At 41.3% G+C, this 18,643-nt stretch overlaps 1 protein-coding gene across 1 annotated transcript in view; it reads left to right on the top strand.

The window, feature by feature from the left end:
• The first annotated feature begins 6,353 nt into the window (after positions 1-6,353).
• The window catches only part of Lars1 (leucyl-tRNA synthetase 1), a 50,667-nt gene continuing 38,377 nt past the window's right edge, over positions 6,354-18,643 (top strand). The window contains exons 1-10 of the mRNA XM_052155216.1: positions 6,354-6,531; positions 8,647-8,759; positions 9,689-9,776; positions 10,147-10,227; positions 13,599-13,736; positions 15,098-15,259; positions 16,122-16,234; positions 16,924-16,987; positions 17,184-17,251; positions 17,476-17,701. Coding sequence (XP_052011176.1) covers positions 6,526-6,531; positions 8,647-8,759; positions 9,689-9,776; positions 10,147-10,227; positions 13,599-13,736; positions 15,098-15,259; positions 16,122-16,234; positions 16,924-16,987; positions 17,184-17,251; positions 17,476-17,701 — 1,059 coding nt within the window. The 5' untranslated portion in view covers positions 6,354-6,525. The remainder of the gene's footprint in view (positions 6,532-8,646; positions 8,760-9,688; positions 9,777-10,146; positions 10,228-13,598; positions 13,737-15,097; positions 15,260-16,121; positions 16,235-16,923; positions 16,988-17,183; positions 17,252-17,475; positions 17,702-18,643) is intronic.

The following is an 18,643-nucleotide window of genomic DNA, read 5'->3' on the forward strand; positions in this document are numbered from 1 at the left end:
TTTTTTTTCTTTTTCCCTTATTTTGGGGACAGAACTAGAGACACACTACTCCTGAGATATATCTATCTGAAGCCATTTTAGAACTTTAAATTTTGTTTTGTTTTGTTTTTGTCAAGACAGGGTTTCTCTGTATAGCCCTGGCTGTCCTGGAACTCTGTAGACCAGGCTGGCCTCGAACTCAGAAATCTATCTGCCTCTGCCTCCTAAGTGCTGGGATCAAAGGTGTGCGCCACCACTGCCCAACTTAATTTTTTTAAAGATTTATTTATTTGTTTTATGTATATGAATTCACTGTAGCTGTCTTCAGACACACCAGAAGAGGGCATCTAATCCTTGTAATTAGATGGTTGTGAGACACCATGTGGTTGCTGGGAATTGAACTCAGGACCTCTGGAAGAGCAATCGGTGCTCTTAACCACTGAGCCATCTCTCCAGCCCCCTAAAACTTTAAATTTTAAGTCAGGTTCTTAGTAAGTTGCCTGGACTGTTCTGAACTTATTCTAATGTGTAGGACAGGTGGGCCTTGGATTTGCAATTCTCCTTCCTCAGTCTCCTGAGCAGTTGGGAATTGTGGGCCTCTGTCATCAGGCCTGGATTTTTATTTGTTTCGACATAGTCTTAGCAATGTAGTCTAGACTGACCTCGAACTCCACACCTCCTGCCTCTGCCTCTCCTACTAGATGACAGATCTGCACCACCACATCTGGCTCAAAAGCAATGCTTAGTGATTCAGGTGTCACGCTGCTCACATAAGCCATGATGTAGCTCTCAGTGCTCTGTGGAATGTTAAAGATGGCAGCTGTGCGTTACACATGCCAAGTCTGGAGTCACTGCATAAGTGACTGATTTCTAGTTTCTGGGAGTTACAGATACCGCCACTTTAAAAGGAGCATAGGCAAGATTTTCAAACGTTTTGTACCTGGGAATGATAATTTCCCCAGTTTAGCTGCATTTGTCTAAAATAAAAAGCACACCAGGCAGTGGTGGCGCACACGTCTTTAATCCCAGCACTTGGGAGGCAGAGACAGGCAGATTTCTGAGTTCAAGGCCAGCCTGGTCTACAGAGTGAGTTCCAGGACAGCCAAGGCTATACAGAGAAACCCTGTCTAAAGAAACAAAACAAAACAAACAAAAACAAATAAAATAAAAAGCACTTTCCACGAATTTAATCACCTTCTCAGTTCGTGGCCGTCAGGTCTAGAGTTTTCATTAATTGACAAAACTGGCTTTCCATAGTATTATTTATTGTTCTTGCTTGCTTGTCTCCTTCATTTTTCCTGAGCACTTAACTATGTACCAGGCCTTGGCAAATATTACCCCTGTATGACACAGGCTCATATTCTCTGTGTGGCGGCAACCTCAGGAGGTAAGTCTGATCATTATCTCCATTTTCCTTTGAGGACTCAAATGTCCCAGGTTGAAGGAACTTGCCTAAAATCACAGAAATAGACAAGCCTCAATTCAGACCTTGGCATCTGATCCCAAAGCCCATAAACATAACTGCTGTACACACCCCCAACCTCAGCTGACTCATGAACTGGGTTGGAAGTGGCACGCAGAATAATGTTGTCATTCATTGAGCTTATAAGTCCTAAAAGGATTAGTCTTTTCTTCTCTTCATTTTATTTCTTATTGCTTGAATCTTGGTGGGGGGAGGGAATTTCAGCTGTGTTCACACCTGTGAAGTTCACACCTGTGATCTGAGCTCCCGGGTGATCTAAGCAGGAGGATCACGTGTTCTTGGCAAACGTTGGCTACAAAGTGACCTGGAGGCCAGCCTGGGTTGTATAGTGAGGCAGGCCTGCGTGAGAGAAATCGGAGAAGTGTGAAGATAAAGATGGAGTATGAATGTAAGATAAGAAAAGAACTTATAAACTGAAGCTAATCGTGAATCGTCACTGGGTTTCACATACCTGGGCATCTAGCTTGAGAAGTGCACATAGTCCCTTCCTCACAATCCCTTGTCATTTCAGTATAGAGAAGTTAGGAAGATAGGCATGGAAAAACAATGGTGCAGAAGGACTCAAAGACAAGCCAGGATTAATTATAGCTCTACAGATCTAAATTTAGAAAATGTACTATATTGAATGAAGTAACCAGTGGGGCAGGTTCAGGTGGGAAAAACAGGAAGAAACTGAGTTCTATTAAGAGTTTTGAAGTATGAGTACTGTGTGGTTCGGCAATCAGAAAAGGCATAGGACACAATGACATCACCAGAACCACCTCAATTAGCTAAATTAGTACTTCTTAGAAGAAGCACAGGTGAAGCTTTGCCCAGTAGGACTAATGTTTTTAGACTTATTTTTCAAATGCCATAGATAGCTAACATTTTTTTAAAGATTTATTTATTTATTATTACATGTGAGTACACTGTGGCTGTCTTCAGATTCACCAGAAGAGGGCATCAGATCTCTCTATGGATGGTTGTGAGCCACCATGTGGTTGCTGAGATTTGAACTCAGGACCTTTGAAAGAGTAGTCTGTGCTCTTAACCTCTGAGCCATCTCTCCAGCCTGATAGCTAACATTTTAAGATGCTTACAGACACATGTGCATACAGAAACAGGGTCCGTATACACACTACTTCTTTCATCCTCATAGCGATCCACTGAGGTACATGTTATTATGACTTTTAAAAAGTAGTTAGTTGTGACCTCAGGAAATGATGGTGTTGGTCTGTTTGATTCATAGCTGGAACTCTTATCCATGATGCTACCTTTCTAATTTCCTTTATTGATAGAGGGTAGCCCACAAGACTTAGCAAGGAATTAATAATTCCTCTCAAAAAGTCATATTACAGCCGGGCGGTGGTGGCGCACGCCTGTAATCCCAGCACTCTGGGAGGCAGAGGCAGGCGGATTTCTGAGTTCGAGGCCAGCCTGGTCTACAAAGTGAGCTCCAGGACAGCCAGGGCTATACAGAAAAACCCTGTCTCGAAAAAAACAAATACAAAAAAAAAAAAAAAGTCATATTACGGGGCTGGTGAGATGGTTCAGTGGTTAAGAGCACTGACTGCTCTTCCAGAGGTCCTGTGTTCAAGCCCCAGCAGCCACAAGATTGCTCACAACCATCCGTACTGAAATCTGACGCCCTCTTCTGGTGTATCTGAGACAGCTACAGAATACTTACATATAATAAATAAATCTTAAAAGAGTCATATTACTACTCATGAACATTTTAATTTTCTTTAATATTTTTTTATGTGTGTGGGTGTTTGCCTGTATGTATGTTCATGCACCATGCACATGCCTGGTGCCTTCAGAGCCCAGAAGATGGTGTTAGATTTTCTGGAATTGGAGTTACTGATAGTTGTGAGTCATCATGTAGGTGCTGGGAACTGGACCTCAGTGCTCTGCAAGAGTAGCAAGTGCTCTGTCTCCCCCAGACTCTGCAAACAAAACAAAACAAAAACAAAAACAAACTCCCAGAGTTGTAAATGTCTTTAATCCCAGCTCTAGGGAGGCAGATGCAGAGCAGAATGATCTCATTGAGTTTGAGGCCAGGCTGGTCTAAATAATGAGTTCAAGGACAGTCAGGACTACATAGGGAAATCCTGTCTCAAAAAGAGAAAAAAAAAAATCGAGTGGTGGTGCCCCATGCCTTTAATCCCAGCACTGGGGAGGTAGAGGCAAGTCCAGCCTGGTCTACAGAGTAATTGCAGGACAGCAAAGGCTATACAGAGAAACCCTGTCTTGAAAAGCAAATGAACAGACAAACCAAAAAAACTAAAACCAACTAAGAAAGTAGCAAGTGCTCATGAAGTACTGTATTTATTCGCTTTTCTCCAGCTCCTTTATCGAGAGTTCGCACTTGGTTCCCAGGCGCTTGGCCTGAGTGCAGGGAGCCAGGGAGTGAAGCAGTGGTATCCACAAGCACACATGCAGAGAAAAGCCGGGATTGGGTGTGCTGGGCTCCTCTGATGGAGACGCGGAAGCACCCAGGTAGCTCAGCATATTTATTAAACATAAATAAACAAGTTTTTACACACAGCTGAGCAAGGAGGCAGATTTAGACAATCTTGGTAGATACAGTCCCTGTAGGGAAGCAGTATTCAGATGGTAAATATCCAGGGGGAGAAAGTTATGGTGGGTGTTTCCTGTACTATCAACATCTGTACACAGACCAGGGGAAGGCTTTTGTTATCTTTTTAAGCCTCATCCTTGGGGGTGGGAGGCTGTGCCATTTTCCTGTGGGGCTGAGGACTGGGGTCCTTGACATGATCATGCCCATACAAAGACACACATTCACTTCGGGACTTCATTCGCTCAGCACTTCCTCCACTCTCCACACTTTATTTTATTTTATTTTATTTTTTAAAATTCAAAGGGGACATCTTTTTTTTTCTTTAACATTTATTTATTTATTATATGTAAGTACACTGTAGCTGTCTTCAGACACTCCAGAAGAGGGCATCAGATCTCATTACAGATGGTTGTGAGCCATCATGTGGTTGCTGAGATTTGAACTCATAACCTTTGGAAGAACAGTCGGTGCTCTTAACCGCTGAGCCATCTCTCCAACCCCCCACACGTTATTTTATTTTTCTTTCACCTTCTTAACTGATGCTTCCATAGTCAGACGCCATCACTTCTGAACAATAACTGTAGCTTCCTGGTTTCACTATGATTCGGTTCCAGTCTTCTTCGGAATGCTCTTCCTAACACGTAAATAGAACCAATCCCTGTTAAGCTTAAACCCCTGAGTGGGCTCGCATTGCTCCTGCTGGCTTAATGTCTGCCTTTTCCTTTCAGTCTCCACTCTCCATGAAAGATACAACCATGTCTGTCTTGTTTAAGTGTCTCTCCAGCACGAGGAGAGTGTCTTAGACATAAAGGATGCTAAATGGGTGGTGTTGAATGAATGGAATCCAAATGACTGTTGGCCTAGGGATCAATCCTAGGACTGTACACATGCTAGGCAAGCACGTAATTCCGGTTCCCTTTAGAAAAATGGAGTTTAGTCATTTCAGTGGGAAATAAGAATACATTTGGAGGCACGAAGGTGGTTTTGCATAGTTTGCATTCACTGAATCACGTGTTTACTTTTGCTCTAATGTCTCATGCGCATTAAATAATACACTCCACAAGATAGCAACTTTGTCTGTTTTGTTCTCCATTCTATTCTGGTTCTGTCAGGTTCGTGGGAAGTGCTTAATTAGTATTTGCTACATGAAAGATTTCAATTGCCAATGGGACTTGTGATGACAAATAGTACAGGTTAGGTCATAATTGTAAAAGTACATCAGTTATAAAAGCTATGGAGGATGAGATTTTCTTACTCATTCAAAAACATTACAAAGTACCTGCTATGTGCCAGATACTGCTAGGCACAGTCCTACTGTCATGAAGCTTGGAGTCTGCTGAGAAACAGGCAATTGATTTAGCTAGATTTTTGTTTGTTTGTTTGTTTAAAGAGAGATAAAGAACAGAGCACTTCAGGGAATAAATAGGAGGCATTTAATCCATACTAGGGGTGTTAAGAAGTGATTTCTAAATTGTTACTAGTTACATGAAGGTGTTGACAGAGCTTTCTTCTTTGTAGCCTAAGGCTCTTTCTTTCATCCAACAATTTTTTATTGAGCTCATATCATACACCAGGTATGTATTGTACCATCATTAAATTTTATATTTCTATACAATTACGTGTGAAAAAAATTCTTTAGTACTCTTGGTAGCCACATGCTTGAGTTGTTCCCCTCTCTTAAAGAGCTTTGAAAGACACTTAATGTTTACTGGATTGGTTGATATAAATCTGAACACCAAAGAGTAAAAGGCTATTTCTCATTAGGTCTGTTCAATAGAATATTTTTTGTGCTGATGGAAATATTTTTGCACATTTGCATATAGCTACATAGAAGGGTGACTACTTAAAATGTGGCTTGGGAGTGGACTGAGGCAAGCTTTGAGAACAGGGGGATTTCCGATCTCTCGCCTAAAGGTGCAGATTGTTTACTAAGTGCTATTAAATGTCTGCATGCAGAGCTGTTGAGTGCCACCGGTAATAATAAATACATGTGCATAGTGGCAAGCCATAATTAGTGCCTCACTTGCTGAATAGTAATCAATTCCGCATCCTGGCATCGTGACAGACGGACAGCTCCACAGGGTTAGAAGGTTGAAGTTCCTAATTCCACCTACTTTCGAGCGCACTTGCGGCAGTCCATCATCCCGAACTGCATCACGGATCTTGTAGTTCAACGTAAGGTGACGTTACTGCCGGTGTCACCTGGGAGCAGGCCTATGGCTACAGATAACTTCCGGTATCGCGTTGTCTTCTGGGAATTGTAGTCCATAGACGCTTGTTGGACTTCAGTACTTGTAGTTTGGGAACTACAATTCCCTACTGTCCGCGAGATGCACCGGGGTGTAGTTAGTGAGCTTTGCGATTGCCTCAGCTAGTGTGAACTGTGTGCTTTGGTGTCTTGAGAGGATAGGTTTCCACGAGTAGGAGGGAAAAGTTGGACCCACATCTCTGAGGGAATTCATTGGGGTCACTGTACTGGATCTTCAGTCGTTTGGGCGGCGCCATGGCGGTGAGTTTGGGCGGGAAGAGCGTCCCCAGGTTCGGACCCTGGAACCCAGCTGGTAGGGAACTCTAGTCTCACTGCATGCTGCCTGTCGCCGAGAAGAGGGACATCTCTTTCTGAAAGACGCCTTTCCCTCGCTTGAGGCAGGGTTTCTTAGAGAATCAATTTGCTTCCCTCGCCAGTTGAGCCAGGAACTTATTGTCTTCCCTTTACATTGACTACTTGAATTCCGAATGCTGAGTTTCATCGTGTTTTTAATAAAAAAAAATAGAGGTAGAGAAGAACATTTAACGTTTCAACAATAGCAAAAATCGGACATCTCACTATGAATATGTTTAGTGCCCCCGAGGCACTGACTTCTAAATATAACCCTCATCTAAAATTAAGCAGCTGGACCCTGTCGTAAAGATTTTGTAATTTGAGCTACTTTGGAGACTGAAAATTAAAGGTTTGCGTGGACTACCGAGTGATTTCAGAGCCAACCCGAATAATTTAGCAAGACTATCTCAAGAAGCGAAAGGGATGGGGAGGGTTGGAGAGATGGCTCAGCGGTTAAGAGCACTAACTGGGTCCTGGGTTCAATTCCCAGCAACCACATGGTGGCTCTCAACCATATGTAATGAGATCGGATGCCCTCTTCTGATGTGTCTGAAGACAGCGACAGTGTACTCACGGACATGAAATAAATAAATAAACAAACATTTAATAAATACATAAATAAGAAAGAAAGGGGATTGGGAGATAGTAGCTTAGTGGTAGAGCTTTTACTTAGCATGATCATTCAATCTTTTGATATTGTGACCTGACTGTATCATTTACAAAGTTTGTGCTTGAGAATCGCACAATCTAGTTATCAAAAATAACATTAAAAAAATCTTAGTTTTTAAAGTAACTTTATGATTTTGTGTTGGATTGTCTTCACTTTTCTAAGTATTCCTGTGGTCTAATTAAATATGAGCAGTATGGTGACAGCATTACATTGCAGTGCCTAATTTCCTCTTGTCTTCCTGTCTGTCTGTCTGTCTGTACGTCTGGGATAATGCCTCTCTGTGTAACCCTATCTTGGAATACACATAGCTAAGGCTAGTCTTAAACTCAAGGTCATTATCTTCCTGCCTCAGCCTCCTGCTGAGTGCAGGGAGCCTGTGCCACCATACCCAGTTTGTATTTACATTTAAAAAGGTATTTAATTTTTTTTACATAGTGATTGGAAGTAGATAGAAAATAACTGATTTTCTGTTTGAGCAGAGCTTTGTTCATCTATTTATAGATTCAACAAACATGTCGTGAGCATCTTTTATGTCAGCCCCTGTTAAATGATGTGAGTTAAGTCATCAGGCAGAGGCCTGGGTGATCCAACCCAACGGAAGCTTTGCAATATTATATGGTCTAAAGGTTGGGCACAGATTAGGTAAAAAGTGGAGATACCAAGCACAACTTGAATGCTACCAGCACTCTTGCCTGGTTTTTGTTTGTTTGTTTGTTTTCTTTTCTTCTATGAAAATAGGTTTGTTTTTTACTTGATTCCTAGAAACTATATATGTTGAGGTACTATATGATGTTTCAGTGTATGCATACATCATGATAAGGTGAAACATATATTTCCTCGAATTTAGCTACTTCATAGTGTCATTAACTGGCCCTTTCTCTAGTTCCTTGTCATGAGTCTAGGTATATGGTCATTTTGATTTTTCAAGACAGGGTTTCTTTGTGTAGCGGTCCTGGACCTCTGTAGACCAGGCTGGCCTTGAATTCACACAGGTTCACCTACCTCTGCCTCCTGAGTGCCTGGATTCAGGGTGTGCACCACCCATTCTGGGTTCAGTAACTACTTTTTAAAATCTTGTTCCTTTACATTTGAAGGCAGGCATGGGGAATTTGAGCTGTCAGTGAGAAGGTTGATTCTTTGTGAACCTGACTTCTTTTTTCCCTCTTGGTTTTTCCGTACAGGGGCTCCTGTAGCCCAGGCTGGCCAAGCTTGCTGTGTGGCTGAGGGTGACTTGAATCTTTGGTCCTCTTACTTCCTTGTCCCAAGTGCGGGGATTACAGGCATGTACAGCATCCCTGGCTCTTACTTTTTAAATCGAATCCTTTTTTTTTTTTTTTTTTTGTATTTAATAGGAAAGAAAAGGAACAGCCAAAGTAGACTTCTTGAAGAAGATTGAGAAGGAAGTCCAGCAGAAATGGGAAGCTGAGAAAGTGTTTGAAGTCAACGCATCTCAGTCGCAGTCCAGGTGAGTCTGAAGAGCCCGGGGCTAACTGCCCCAGGAGGAGGGAGGTGAGAAGGGAGGTAATGTCCTGGTGCCGTGTTCCACTGAGTACTCAAGGCAACTCTCCACGGAATTCTTAAGAGTTTGTTCATATTAAAATGTAAAACAAAATAAAACAACAACAAAAAAATCCCTAAAAAACTCCTTTATCTGTGTGTGTGTGTGTGTGTGTGTGTTTGCATGTGTGTCTTGACACGTGTGGAGGTCAGAGGACAACTTTCAGGAGTCTGTTCTCTCCTACCTTGTGGGCTCTGAGGATTGACCTATGTGATGTTGGGGATTACACCTAGGGCTCTGGGACTGAGCAAGCACTCTCCTAACTAAGCTATCCCTGACCTGATAAACCTGATTTTTTTTTTTTTTTTACTATATTTTTTTGTTTGTTTGTTTGTTTGTTTTGAGACAGGGTTTCTCTGTGTAGCTCCGGTTGTCCTGGAACTCACTTTGTAGACCAGGCTGGCTTTGAACTCAGAAATCTGCCTGTCTCTGCCTCCCAAGTGCTGGGACTAAAGGCATGTGCCACCACTGCTGGACTAACCTAGGTCTTCTTATGAGAGCAGCAATTGCTCGTAAACACTGAGCCATCTCTCCAGCTACATAAATATCCAGACTCTAAACAGAGTACTTATATAACCAAACATCCTTTCCATCCCATCATTTATTATGAAAAAAGTGTAACGGTTTCTTTTTTTTTTTTTTTGGTTTTTTTGGATTTTGTTTTTTCGAGACAGGGTTTCTCTGTATAGCCCTGGCTGTCCTGGAACTCACTTTGTAGACCAGGCTGGCCTCGAACTCAGAAATCCGCCTGCCTCTTCCTCCCAGAGTGCTAGGATTACAGGCATGTGTCACCACGGCCCAGCCAGTGTAACGTTTTCTATATGATTATTTTGCAGCAAGGGCAAATACTTTGTCACGTTCCCGTATCCATACATGAATGGACGCCTTCATTTGGGACACACGTTTTCCTTATCCAAGTGTGAGGTAAAACTTTAAGTTTACTAAGATGGGATAGGGAGGATCTATAATAAATACCAGGTTGAAGAAAATTGTACATATAGAATTTATTTCCTATTAAATTCAAATTCTTACTTTTAAAGAGTAATTTCAATAGTTGAATTTTTATAGTTTTGTTTGCATGCCATATGTATATTTGTTCAGTGGTCTAGATGTGTGCATGTTCAAAGTTTGTGTTGGTGAAAAACATTAAAAGGATGGTACACTAGAATTGTTCAGTAATACATGTCTTGGGTTCTAAAGCTGGGAAGAGAGAAATAGTGCCGTTGTCACAGTTAGCATTTTGTGCACATCTCCCGTTTATGCCTGTAATTGAGATTTGACTTTCTTCCTGTAGTTTGCAGTAGGATACCAGCGATTAAAAGGAAAATGCTGTCTGTTTCCCTTTGGGTTGCACTGTACCGGCATGCCTATTAAGGTAAGATTGCATAGAGGGTTGGTTCTTCTCTTTAATTTAGAGTAACACTAACACCAGAGTCATGGTTGTGGAATGGGATTTTCACATTGTACCAAATGAGTTGAATTCGTTATAGTGAAAATTGCTTACAAAAATGTTGGAAGGGCTAGGGAGATGGCCTAATGGGAAAAGCACTTGCCAAGCAAGCCTGATGACCTAAGTTTGCAGCCTCAGAATCCACCTAAAAGCAGACTATGCACACGTATAATGTCCTTGTGCCCCTACCAGGGGAATGGGAGCAGAAAACTGCCAGAAGTTTACAGTCTATTAGCCTGGCTTATGGAATAGAGAACAAGAGACCCTGTCTTAACATGGAGGCCCAGGACTGACCCTGAAGTTGTCCTCTACACAGAGGCTACACAGAGAAACCCTGTCTCAAAAAAAAAAAAAAAAAAAGATGTATCCATTAGCCAGGTGTGGTCCTTCGGAGTTGATATAAGAGAGGAGGACACTGAAGTTGTGGCCAATCTGAACTACACTGTGTGACCTGTTTCAGGGAGAAGAAAAAGCACAAAGTACACAGAAATGCACAAGTTATTTTGGGAAAAAAAATTTTTTTTTGAGACATGGTTTCTTTTCATAGTCCTGGAACTCACTCTGTAGACCAGGCTGGCCTCGAACTCTGAAATCCTCCTGCCTCTGCCTTCCAAGTGCTGGAATTAAAGGCCTGCGCCACCACTGCCCAGCCCTAGGCTGTCTTTGAACTTGCTGTGTAGCTAGGATGACCTGCCTGTGTCTAGTAAGTGCTAGAAATACAGGTGGTGCCATCCTGCCTGGTGAATGTGGTCTGGGGTTATAGAACACAGGACTTCATGTGGCTGAGGCGGGCACTGTGATGCCCAAGCCACACCCCTGCCCAGGGACTTCTTATTCTCTAGCCTGTTGTTGTGGCAAATGTCTGACTTGCAGAAGAGGTGAAAGGATGGCACGGGGAATACATAAGACTTTCTACTTACAGGCTGTGCCTTTGCTTCAGCTCTGGTAGCACGTACCTAGGCACTCTAGCCGTTCTTGTAGTTACTCTGTGTACTTTGTGGAAGTGAGTTGCTGGTGTCATGCTATATCTGCCTGATTATCTTAGCATGCATTGCTCTTCGTGTAAATACATAGAATGTATGTCTTTTAGAGCATATATTTCTTTTGTAGTGTGCATCTCTCCCGTAGTCTTCATCTCATTGTGGCACACGTCTTTCTTTCCCTTATGGCATACTACCTTATGTCTGGTAGTATGCCCCTCTGGAGAGCAAGGGCATTTTGTGCATCACTGCGGTCACATCATCTCCTTTTGACTGAGCGTTGATGTGATATGTCACCTACTCTGTAGTGAGATTGTGAGATTTCTTTGGTCATCTCAGGATGTCTTTCCTTGTTGCTTTTTTTTTTTCTCTCCCTCGAGACAGTTTCTCTGTGTAGCCCTGGCTGTTCTGGAACTCATTCTGTAGACCAGGCTGGCCTCCAACTCAGAAATCTGCTTGCCTCTGCCTCCCAAGCGCTGGGATTAAGAAGGGTGTGCGCCACCACTGCCCAGCCCTGGTTGCATTTTTATAATTTCTTTTGTGGGTTGGGCTTTAAATGTAGTTCACTTTAGATTTTTTAGTTGTTTGTTATGGATGTTAATGTTTGGATTAGATACTTTGAAAAGAATACTACATAGAGGAGACATAAACTTTCCACTGTGTCACATCAGAAAGCACACAATGGTAGCCTGTCCATTTTAGTAATATTAAGTTAAAACGTGACAGTTCCTCATTCGAAGGGCATCTTCTTTTGTCATTAAAAAGTAGCCTAGCCACGAGACAGTGGTGTATGCCCTTATTTCAGTACTCAGGAGGCAGAGGGCAGAGGCAGGTGGATCTGAGTCCGAGGCCAGCCTGGTCTACAGAATGAGTTGCAAGATTGCCAGGACTACACAGAGACACCCTATCTTAGGAAAAAAATAGTTTACGGGGACAGTGGCGCTATATTGAGAACCTCTGGATGCCCTGTTATTCAGTAACCTTGTGGTTTGAACGTCTTTTGATCATCCCGGCTTACTTTAATTATTGTACTTGTGTTTGCAAAATGATGATTTTTTTGTTTTTGTATGTGTGTGTGGTACTGGGAATTAAATCCAGTATCTATCTGTTCTCTAACACTGGGTCACATTTTCAAACCAATGGTAGTGACTTGTTCCTTTTAGTACTGGATTTTGAGGCAGGGCCTTGTTTTATAAGTAAGTAGCCTCTCCATACCTCAATTACATTCATATTTCTTTCAATTTAATTTTTATGTTGAGACAGTATTGTTAAATTGAGCTTGCAATTGGCCTTGAGCTTGCAACCCCCCTGCCTCAGGCTCCAGAACAGCTGTATGTGCCCCCCCCCCCAGGGTCACCTCAAATAATACATGTCTAGTTGTATCTTACTTATTTACTGAAAGTCTTCGGGATATAAGAGCCCTTCCTTACTCTCATAATTTTAAACCTGTCTTTGTGATCGTTTTTCTGTTTTGGAAGTGAACCCATGATATAACTGGGCAGAGCTATGGTGGAAAGCACAGTTCTGTAGCTTCTTAGCTACAGCCCTAGATGCATCACTTCATGTCAGTGTCTGTTCTCTTACTGTTTGTCCTGTCTACATAGCAGGGGCGCTCAAAGCTAACAGAGGGTAAGCATTTACCTTTCTTTTTTAAAGATTTAATTATTATTATATCTAAGTGCACTGTAACTGTCTTCAGACACTCTAGAAGAGGGCGTCAGATCTCATTATGGATGGTTGTGAGCCACCATGTGGTTGCTGGGATTTGAACTCAGGACCTTTGGAAGAGCAGTTAGTGCTCTTAATCGCTGAGCCATCTCTCCAGCCCCAGTATTTACCTTTCACTACAAAGACAATAAATAATCTTTAAAATGAGAAGCCATTACTTCTATTGTACTTCATTGTTACTCTATAATGACATACTGTCATTTCTGCTGTGCAGTGTATCAATATGCTACATTGAACACTGTAGATATTTGTTTATATTTTATTTTATTTATTTTTTTATTCTCCAGTTTTTTTTTTTTACAGTCCAATCTTTAGCCCCTTCCAGTCTGCCCTCTGACTGTTCTACATACTAGACCCCCCAACCCCCTCCCCCGCCACTGTAGATGCTGAATAAAATACAAACTATACCAGTGGGCTTTGAGGTATGCGATTTGCATCTTTTGGATTTTCTATAATGATAATGTATTTAATGATATGTATGTCTATACATGTGTTGCACAAAATTTCAGAAAGCCAGTTTTAGTCGGCCCTGGAAACAGCATTACCTCCTTGCATTCTGAATTTGGCTCTCCCTGATGTCTCCTATAGGCATGTGCTGACAAGCTGAAAAGAGAAATCGAGCTGTATGGCTGCCCTCCCGATTTTCCAGAGGAAGAAGAGGAAGAGGAAGAAAGCAGTGCTAAACCTGGAGATATAGTAGTGAAGGATAAAGCCAAAGGGAAGAAGGTTTGCTGGTCATTTATGTTTCGGTCTTCTCCGCTAATGTTTTCATTGCTTGGTTTATGTGTACAGAACCAACATGGCACTGTACCCGACACATGGAATGTACTTGATAATGTAGACAGTACTGAGTCAAGGCTGTTTAGATGGCTCAGTGGATAAGATCTTTGCAGGTAAGCACAGCATCTCCGTCCCAGCGTCCATTGTTGCGCAGGAGAGCAGAAGAATCCCTAGAAATGTGTGGGCCAGGTACTCTGGAGTTACATCGTTGAACAAGCAGACACGGTCTCAAACAATCTGGAAGGCTAGAGATGCTACCAGAGGTTGTTCTGGCTTCCATGTGAACACCAAAGATACTGATGAGGATGCACACAAACACATCACACATGTACCCACAAAGATGAAAACTACATTAAATCAAAGGACCCATGTTCTAGTCCCAGTTCCCTCATGGTGGCTTATGATCACCATAACTCTAGTCCCTGATCCCCTCTTTTTTTGCCTCTGGGTACCTGCATGCACATGATACACAGACATACGTGCTGGTAAAGCACCCATATACAATATCCATTTTAAAAAATAAAATAAAAATTCATCTGGCTTTATTGTTTTTCACTCTAATTATATATTTTTGACTTAAAAGAGTTTCAAGACAGCACAGTGTTCCAGTATAACCTTTGCCCACCTCCCTTAATGTCACTCTTCTGTATCTATGATATAGTCAGTCTACCAAGCAACTAACAGTGTAGTGCTGGGTAATAAACTCAGAGTTTATCTGAAGGGTTTTTAAAAAGAGGACTTTATTTTTTTTTTAACTTTGACCGGGTTTCTCTGTGTAGCTCTGGCTGTCCTGGAACTCACTCTGTAGACCAGGCTGGCCTTGAACTCAGAAATCTGCCTGCCTCTGCCTCCCAGAGTGCTGGGATTACAGACGTGTGCCACCACCGTCCGGCTTTTTTTTTTAACTTTTAATTATGTGTATGTGTGTGTGTGTGTGTTTGTGTGGGTATGCTATATGCAGATGCTTACAGAGCCTGGAAGAAGGTGTTGAATACCCTGGAACTGTAGTTACAGGCAGTTGTCAACAGCCTGACATGGGTGCTGAGAATCAAATGTGTGTTCTCTGCAACAGCAGTATGCACTCTTCATTGCTGAGCTATCTCTACAGCCTCCTTATTTGAATTAGAAATTGTGTGTGTGTGTCTGTGTGTGTGCGTGTGTGTTGTGCAAGGGCTACACAGTGAGACTCTTTCTTAAAAAGAAACAAACAGAATTGCCAAATAGGATTACTAAATGAAAATGACTGTAGTTCTGGGATGCTGAACAGTGGTTGGGCTTGCTTCCATGGAGTCTGTGTTTGTTTTCAGAGTAAAGCCGCTGCCAAAGCGGGATCTTCTAAGTACCAGTGGGACATTATGAAATCCCTCGGGCTCTCCGATGAAGACATAGTGAAGTTTGCTGAAGCAGAACATTGGCTTGATTATTTCCCACCACTGGCTGTTCAGGATCTGAAGAAAATAGGTGTGAAGGTATGCCATCGCCTTCGATTAAAGAGAAGTAAAAGGCAGTTATTTTTGTATCATTTTAAAAGATATGGAAAACTTAAATTTACAATAATATATTCTGGCTGAATGTCAACCAATAATTTGAATTAGATTGACAACTACTGGGACTTAATAAAAGGGAAAAACCTTCAATATCTGTCTTATCAGAATAAATCTATTAGCAAATGATAGAAAGGGATTTTATTTCTAGAATATGAAGATACTAATGTTTAACTTGAGTATGTTGACTATATTACTTAATTATTCCTTTTAAATTTATTGTAAATCTTATATGTTAGCTAATGAGTAAGAGCGGTTTTACTTTGTTTTTTTTTTTTTTTTCTAGACAGAATTTTTTCTGTATCCCTAGCTGACTTGGAACTCTGTAGAACAGGCTGACCTCAAATTCAGAGATCCTCCTGCCTCTGCTTCTATGTGTGGAGATTAAAAGTGTGTGCCACCACCCAGAAAATATGTGTATTGTAATGCCTATTAATTAAACAAAATATTTTAATGATTTGTATGTATTCCATATATGGAGCTGGAAAATTTTTAGTGCGTCATCTAATTTTCAGTTAGAGTAAAGAGTAGGAAGGTAAACAATTGACTCATAAGAATCCCTGTTTATAAGAATTATCTTTTCTGACTGGAGAGATGGCTCAGCGGTTAAGAGCACTAACTGCTCTTCCAGGGGTCCTGAGTTCAATTCCCAGCAACCACATGGCGGCTCACAACCATCTGTGATGGAATCTGATGCCCTCTCCTGGTGTGTCTAAGAGAGTGACAGTGTACACACATAAAATAAATAAAACTTCAGAATTATCTTTTCCTCCTTTTCTTTCTTTAGGTAGACTGGCGGCGTTCCTTCATTACCACAGATGTGAACCCTTACTATGATTCTTTTGTCAGGTGGCAGTTTTTAACTTTAAGAGAAAGAAATAAAATTAAATTTGGGAAGCGGTAAGTTTGTTTTCTTTCAGTATAATAAACTAAAGATCATAATTCTTGCATTACAATACAGTACATGTGTCCTGTGTCCACCCATCTGTCATGTGTCTGTCTTATCTCTGTTCTCTTTTTTATCACCCTCTTCTTGTTTTGTTGTATCTTTATTCTTGCCAGTGTCTTATTTTTTTATTTTTATATTTTTTGTGTTGAATTTAGGGCTCTGTATCTCCTTAACAGGCACTTTGTCACTGAGCTACATTTTCAGGTTCTTGCTGGTCACTTAATTTCTCTGAGTTGTTTTTTATTTTCAGCAACTAGAACCAGAGGGAATGGAATGATTCTGTTTAGTATTCCTTGCAACCACTATTAAAATTATCTGTGTTTTAGCTTATACTTCTCTGTGTAGATCAAATAAAAATGACTAACACTTCATAAGTGACTTTATCTTATAGTTTTGTTTCATTACAAACGGCTAAGGTTAGTTCATAGTTTTCAGTAGTGTTCCCTTTCATAAATGTGGAGACTTAAATAGCTATGCTTACAGAACTACTCATCAAAGCATAAATAATAGATTTATAGACACTGACTCAGATGAGGGGCTTAGCTATAACATACTCTTGTACAGTGTTATTGACGGCGGCGGATGAATCACAGTGTAACTTGAATGTGAGAGTGTTTACTACTCGTTGATCTTTTTCTAGGTACACCATCTATTCCCCAAAAGATGGACAGCCTTGCATGGATCACGACAGACAAACCGGAGAGGTGATTATCTCGGACACCAAACAGTTACTGTAATACTCTTTAGTGCAGCCACACCAAGTGTACTGTCTTCATTAGAAGGAAGAATTAGTTCCCGGGTGCCAGAGTCTATATGAGAAACTAGAAGCAGATCCCTCTGCACGTAGCAGGTTGAATCCACATCTCTTCCCTTAGAGCTTTGTCTTGTTTATTTATTTAGGGTGTTGGACCTCAGGAATATACGCTGATCAAACTGAAGGTGCTTGAACCATACCCATCAAAATTAAGGTAGGTTTGTTAAAAATGGTTGTTGTTGTTATTATTATTATTATTTTGGATACTGGGGTTTGCTTTGCGACCTAGTGCCCTTACTTCAGCCTTCTGGGTACTGAGATTACAGATGACACTACGTCTGGCTTGATTTATCATTTTGAACAATAAGGTAACTATGAGGGAATCTGCATTTTTAATATAAATATGTGTTTGTTTTTTTTTTTTTTTTTTTTCTTTAGTGGCCTGAAAGGGAAAAATATCTTCCTAGTAGCTGCTACACTTAGACCTGAGACTATGTTTGGGCAGACAAATTGTTGGGTTCGGCCTGATATGAAATACATTGGGTTTGAGACAGCCAACGGAGATATATTCATCTGTACCCAGAGAGCAGCCAGGAACATGTCATACCAAGGCTTCACCAAGCACAATGGAGTGGTGCCTGTTGTGAAGGAGTTAATGGGAGAGGTGAGTTGAAGAACATACTCCCAGTTATCATTGTATAGTTGGAAGTATTATCTGTGGAGCTTGAAAAAAATCAGAAACCTTTGTATTTAGGCTATCCGTGAGGTAATGTGTGCAGGGCATTTATATTTTGTTGGCTTATTACGTGCGGATTGGCTTAATTAAGCAAGCCCCACCCAAGTCAAGGCACAGAGCTGTCCTGGTGTTCTAGAAGGCTCTGCCACGATGAATCCTCACCCCTGCCAAGGGGCCTCTGCCCCTCTTCATCCCTGCTAAGTGCTGTACTTGATTTAATGGAACCATTCCGTGCCCAGCCAACCGCAGCCTTCTGTTTGTGTGGTCTGGTGTGTTGTGTGTGGCTGCCTTTTTAGTTACTGTATAGTAGTAAGTACATGATCCCTAAAGTCATGTTTTTGGAGTTTGTTTCAACTTAGCAAGTATTTGATTGAAAATGCATAGTTTTTCCTTGGATCAATAGCTCCATAGGAATGTTTTTGAAAACATTGCCCATGTTCGAGATTGGAATGAGAATTGCTTGTTTCCTATTTAGTAAGTGAGGTCCTTGCTTTCTTGATAAATAACCTTTTTCAGGAAAAATGTGATAGATTACTGTCTTGCTTTTAGTTGAGTTTTATTTCTTATTTATGTTGTAGTTTTGTGTTTTTTTTTTATAGTTTTGTTTGTTTGTTTGTTTTTGAGAAAGGCTCTTATATAGCCCAGGCTAGCATTAAGGTTGCTACATAGCCAATGATGACTTTAAATTTCCTGTCTCTGCCTTCTGAGTAATGGGATTACAGGCATGTGCCATGACACTCAGGGTTACGTGATGGTGCAGATTGAACCCAGGGTTTCCTATGTTTTGGGCAAACACTGTAGGAGCCGGGCTACAGCCCTAGCCATTTTGTTGTTTTCTTTTTGGTTGTGTCACATGTCTTATCTGTAGCC

The sequence above is a fragment of the Apodemus sylvaticus genome, chromosome 13, assembly GCF_947179515.1.
Source record: "Apodemus sylvaticus chromosome 13, mApoSyl1.1, whole genome shotgun sequence".
Lineage (NCBI taxonomy): Eukaryota > Metazoa > Chordata > Mammalia > Rodentia > Muridae > Apodemus > Apodemus sylvaticus.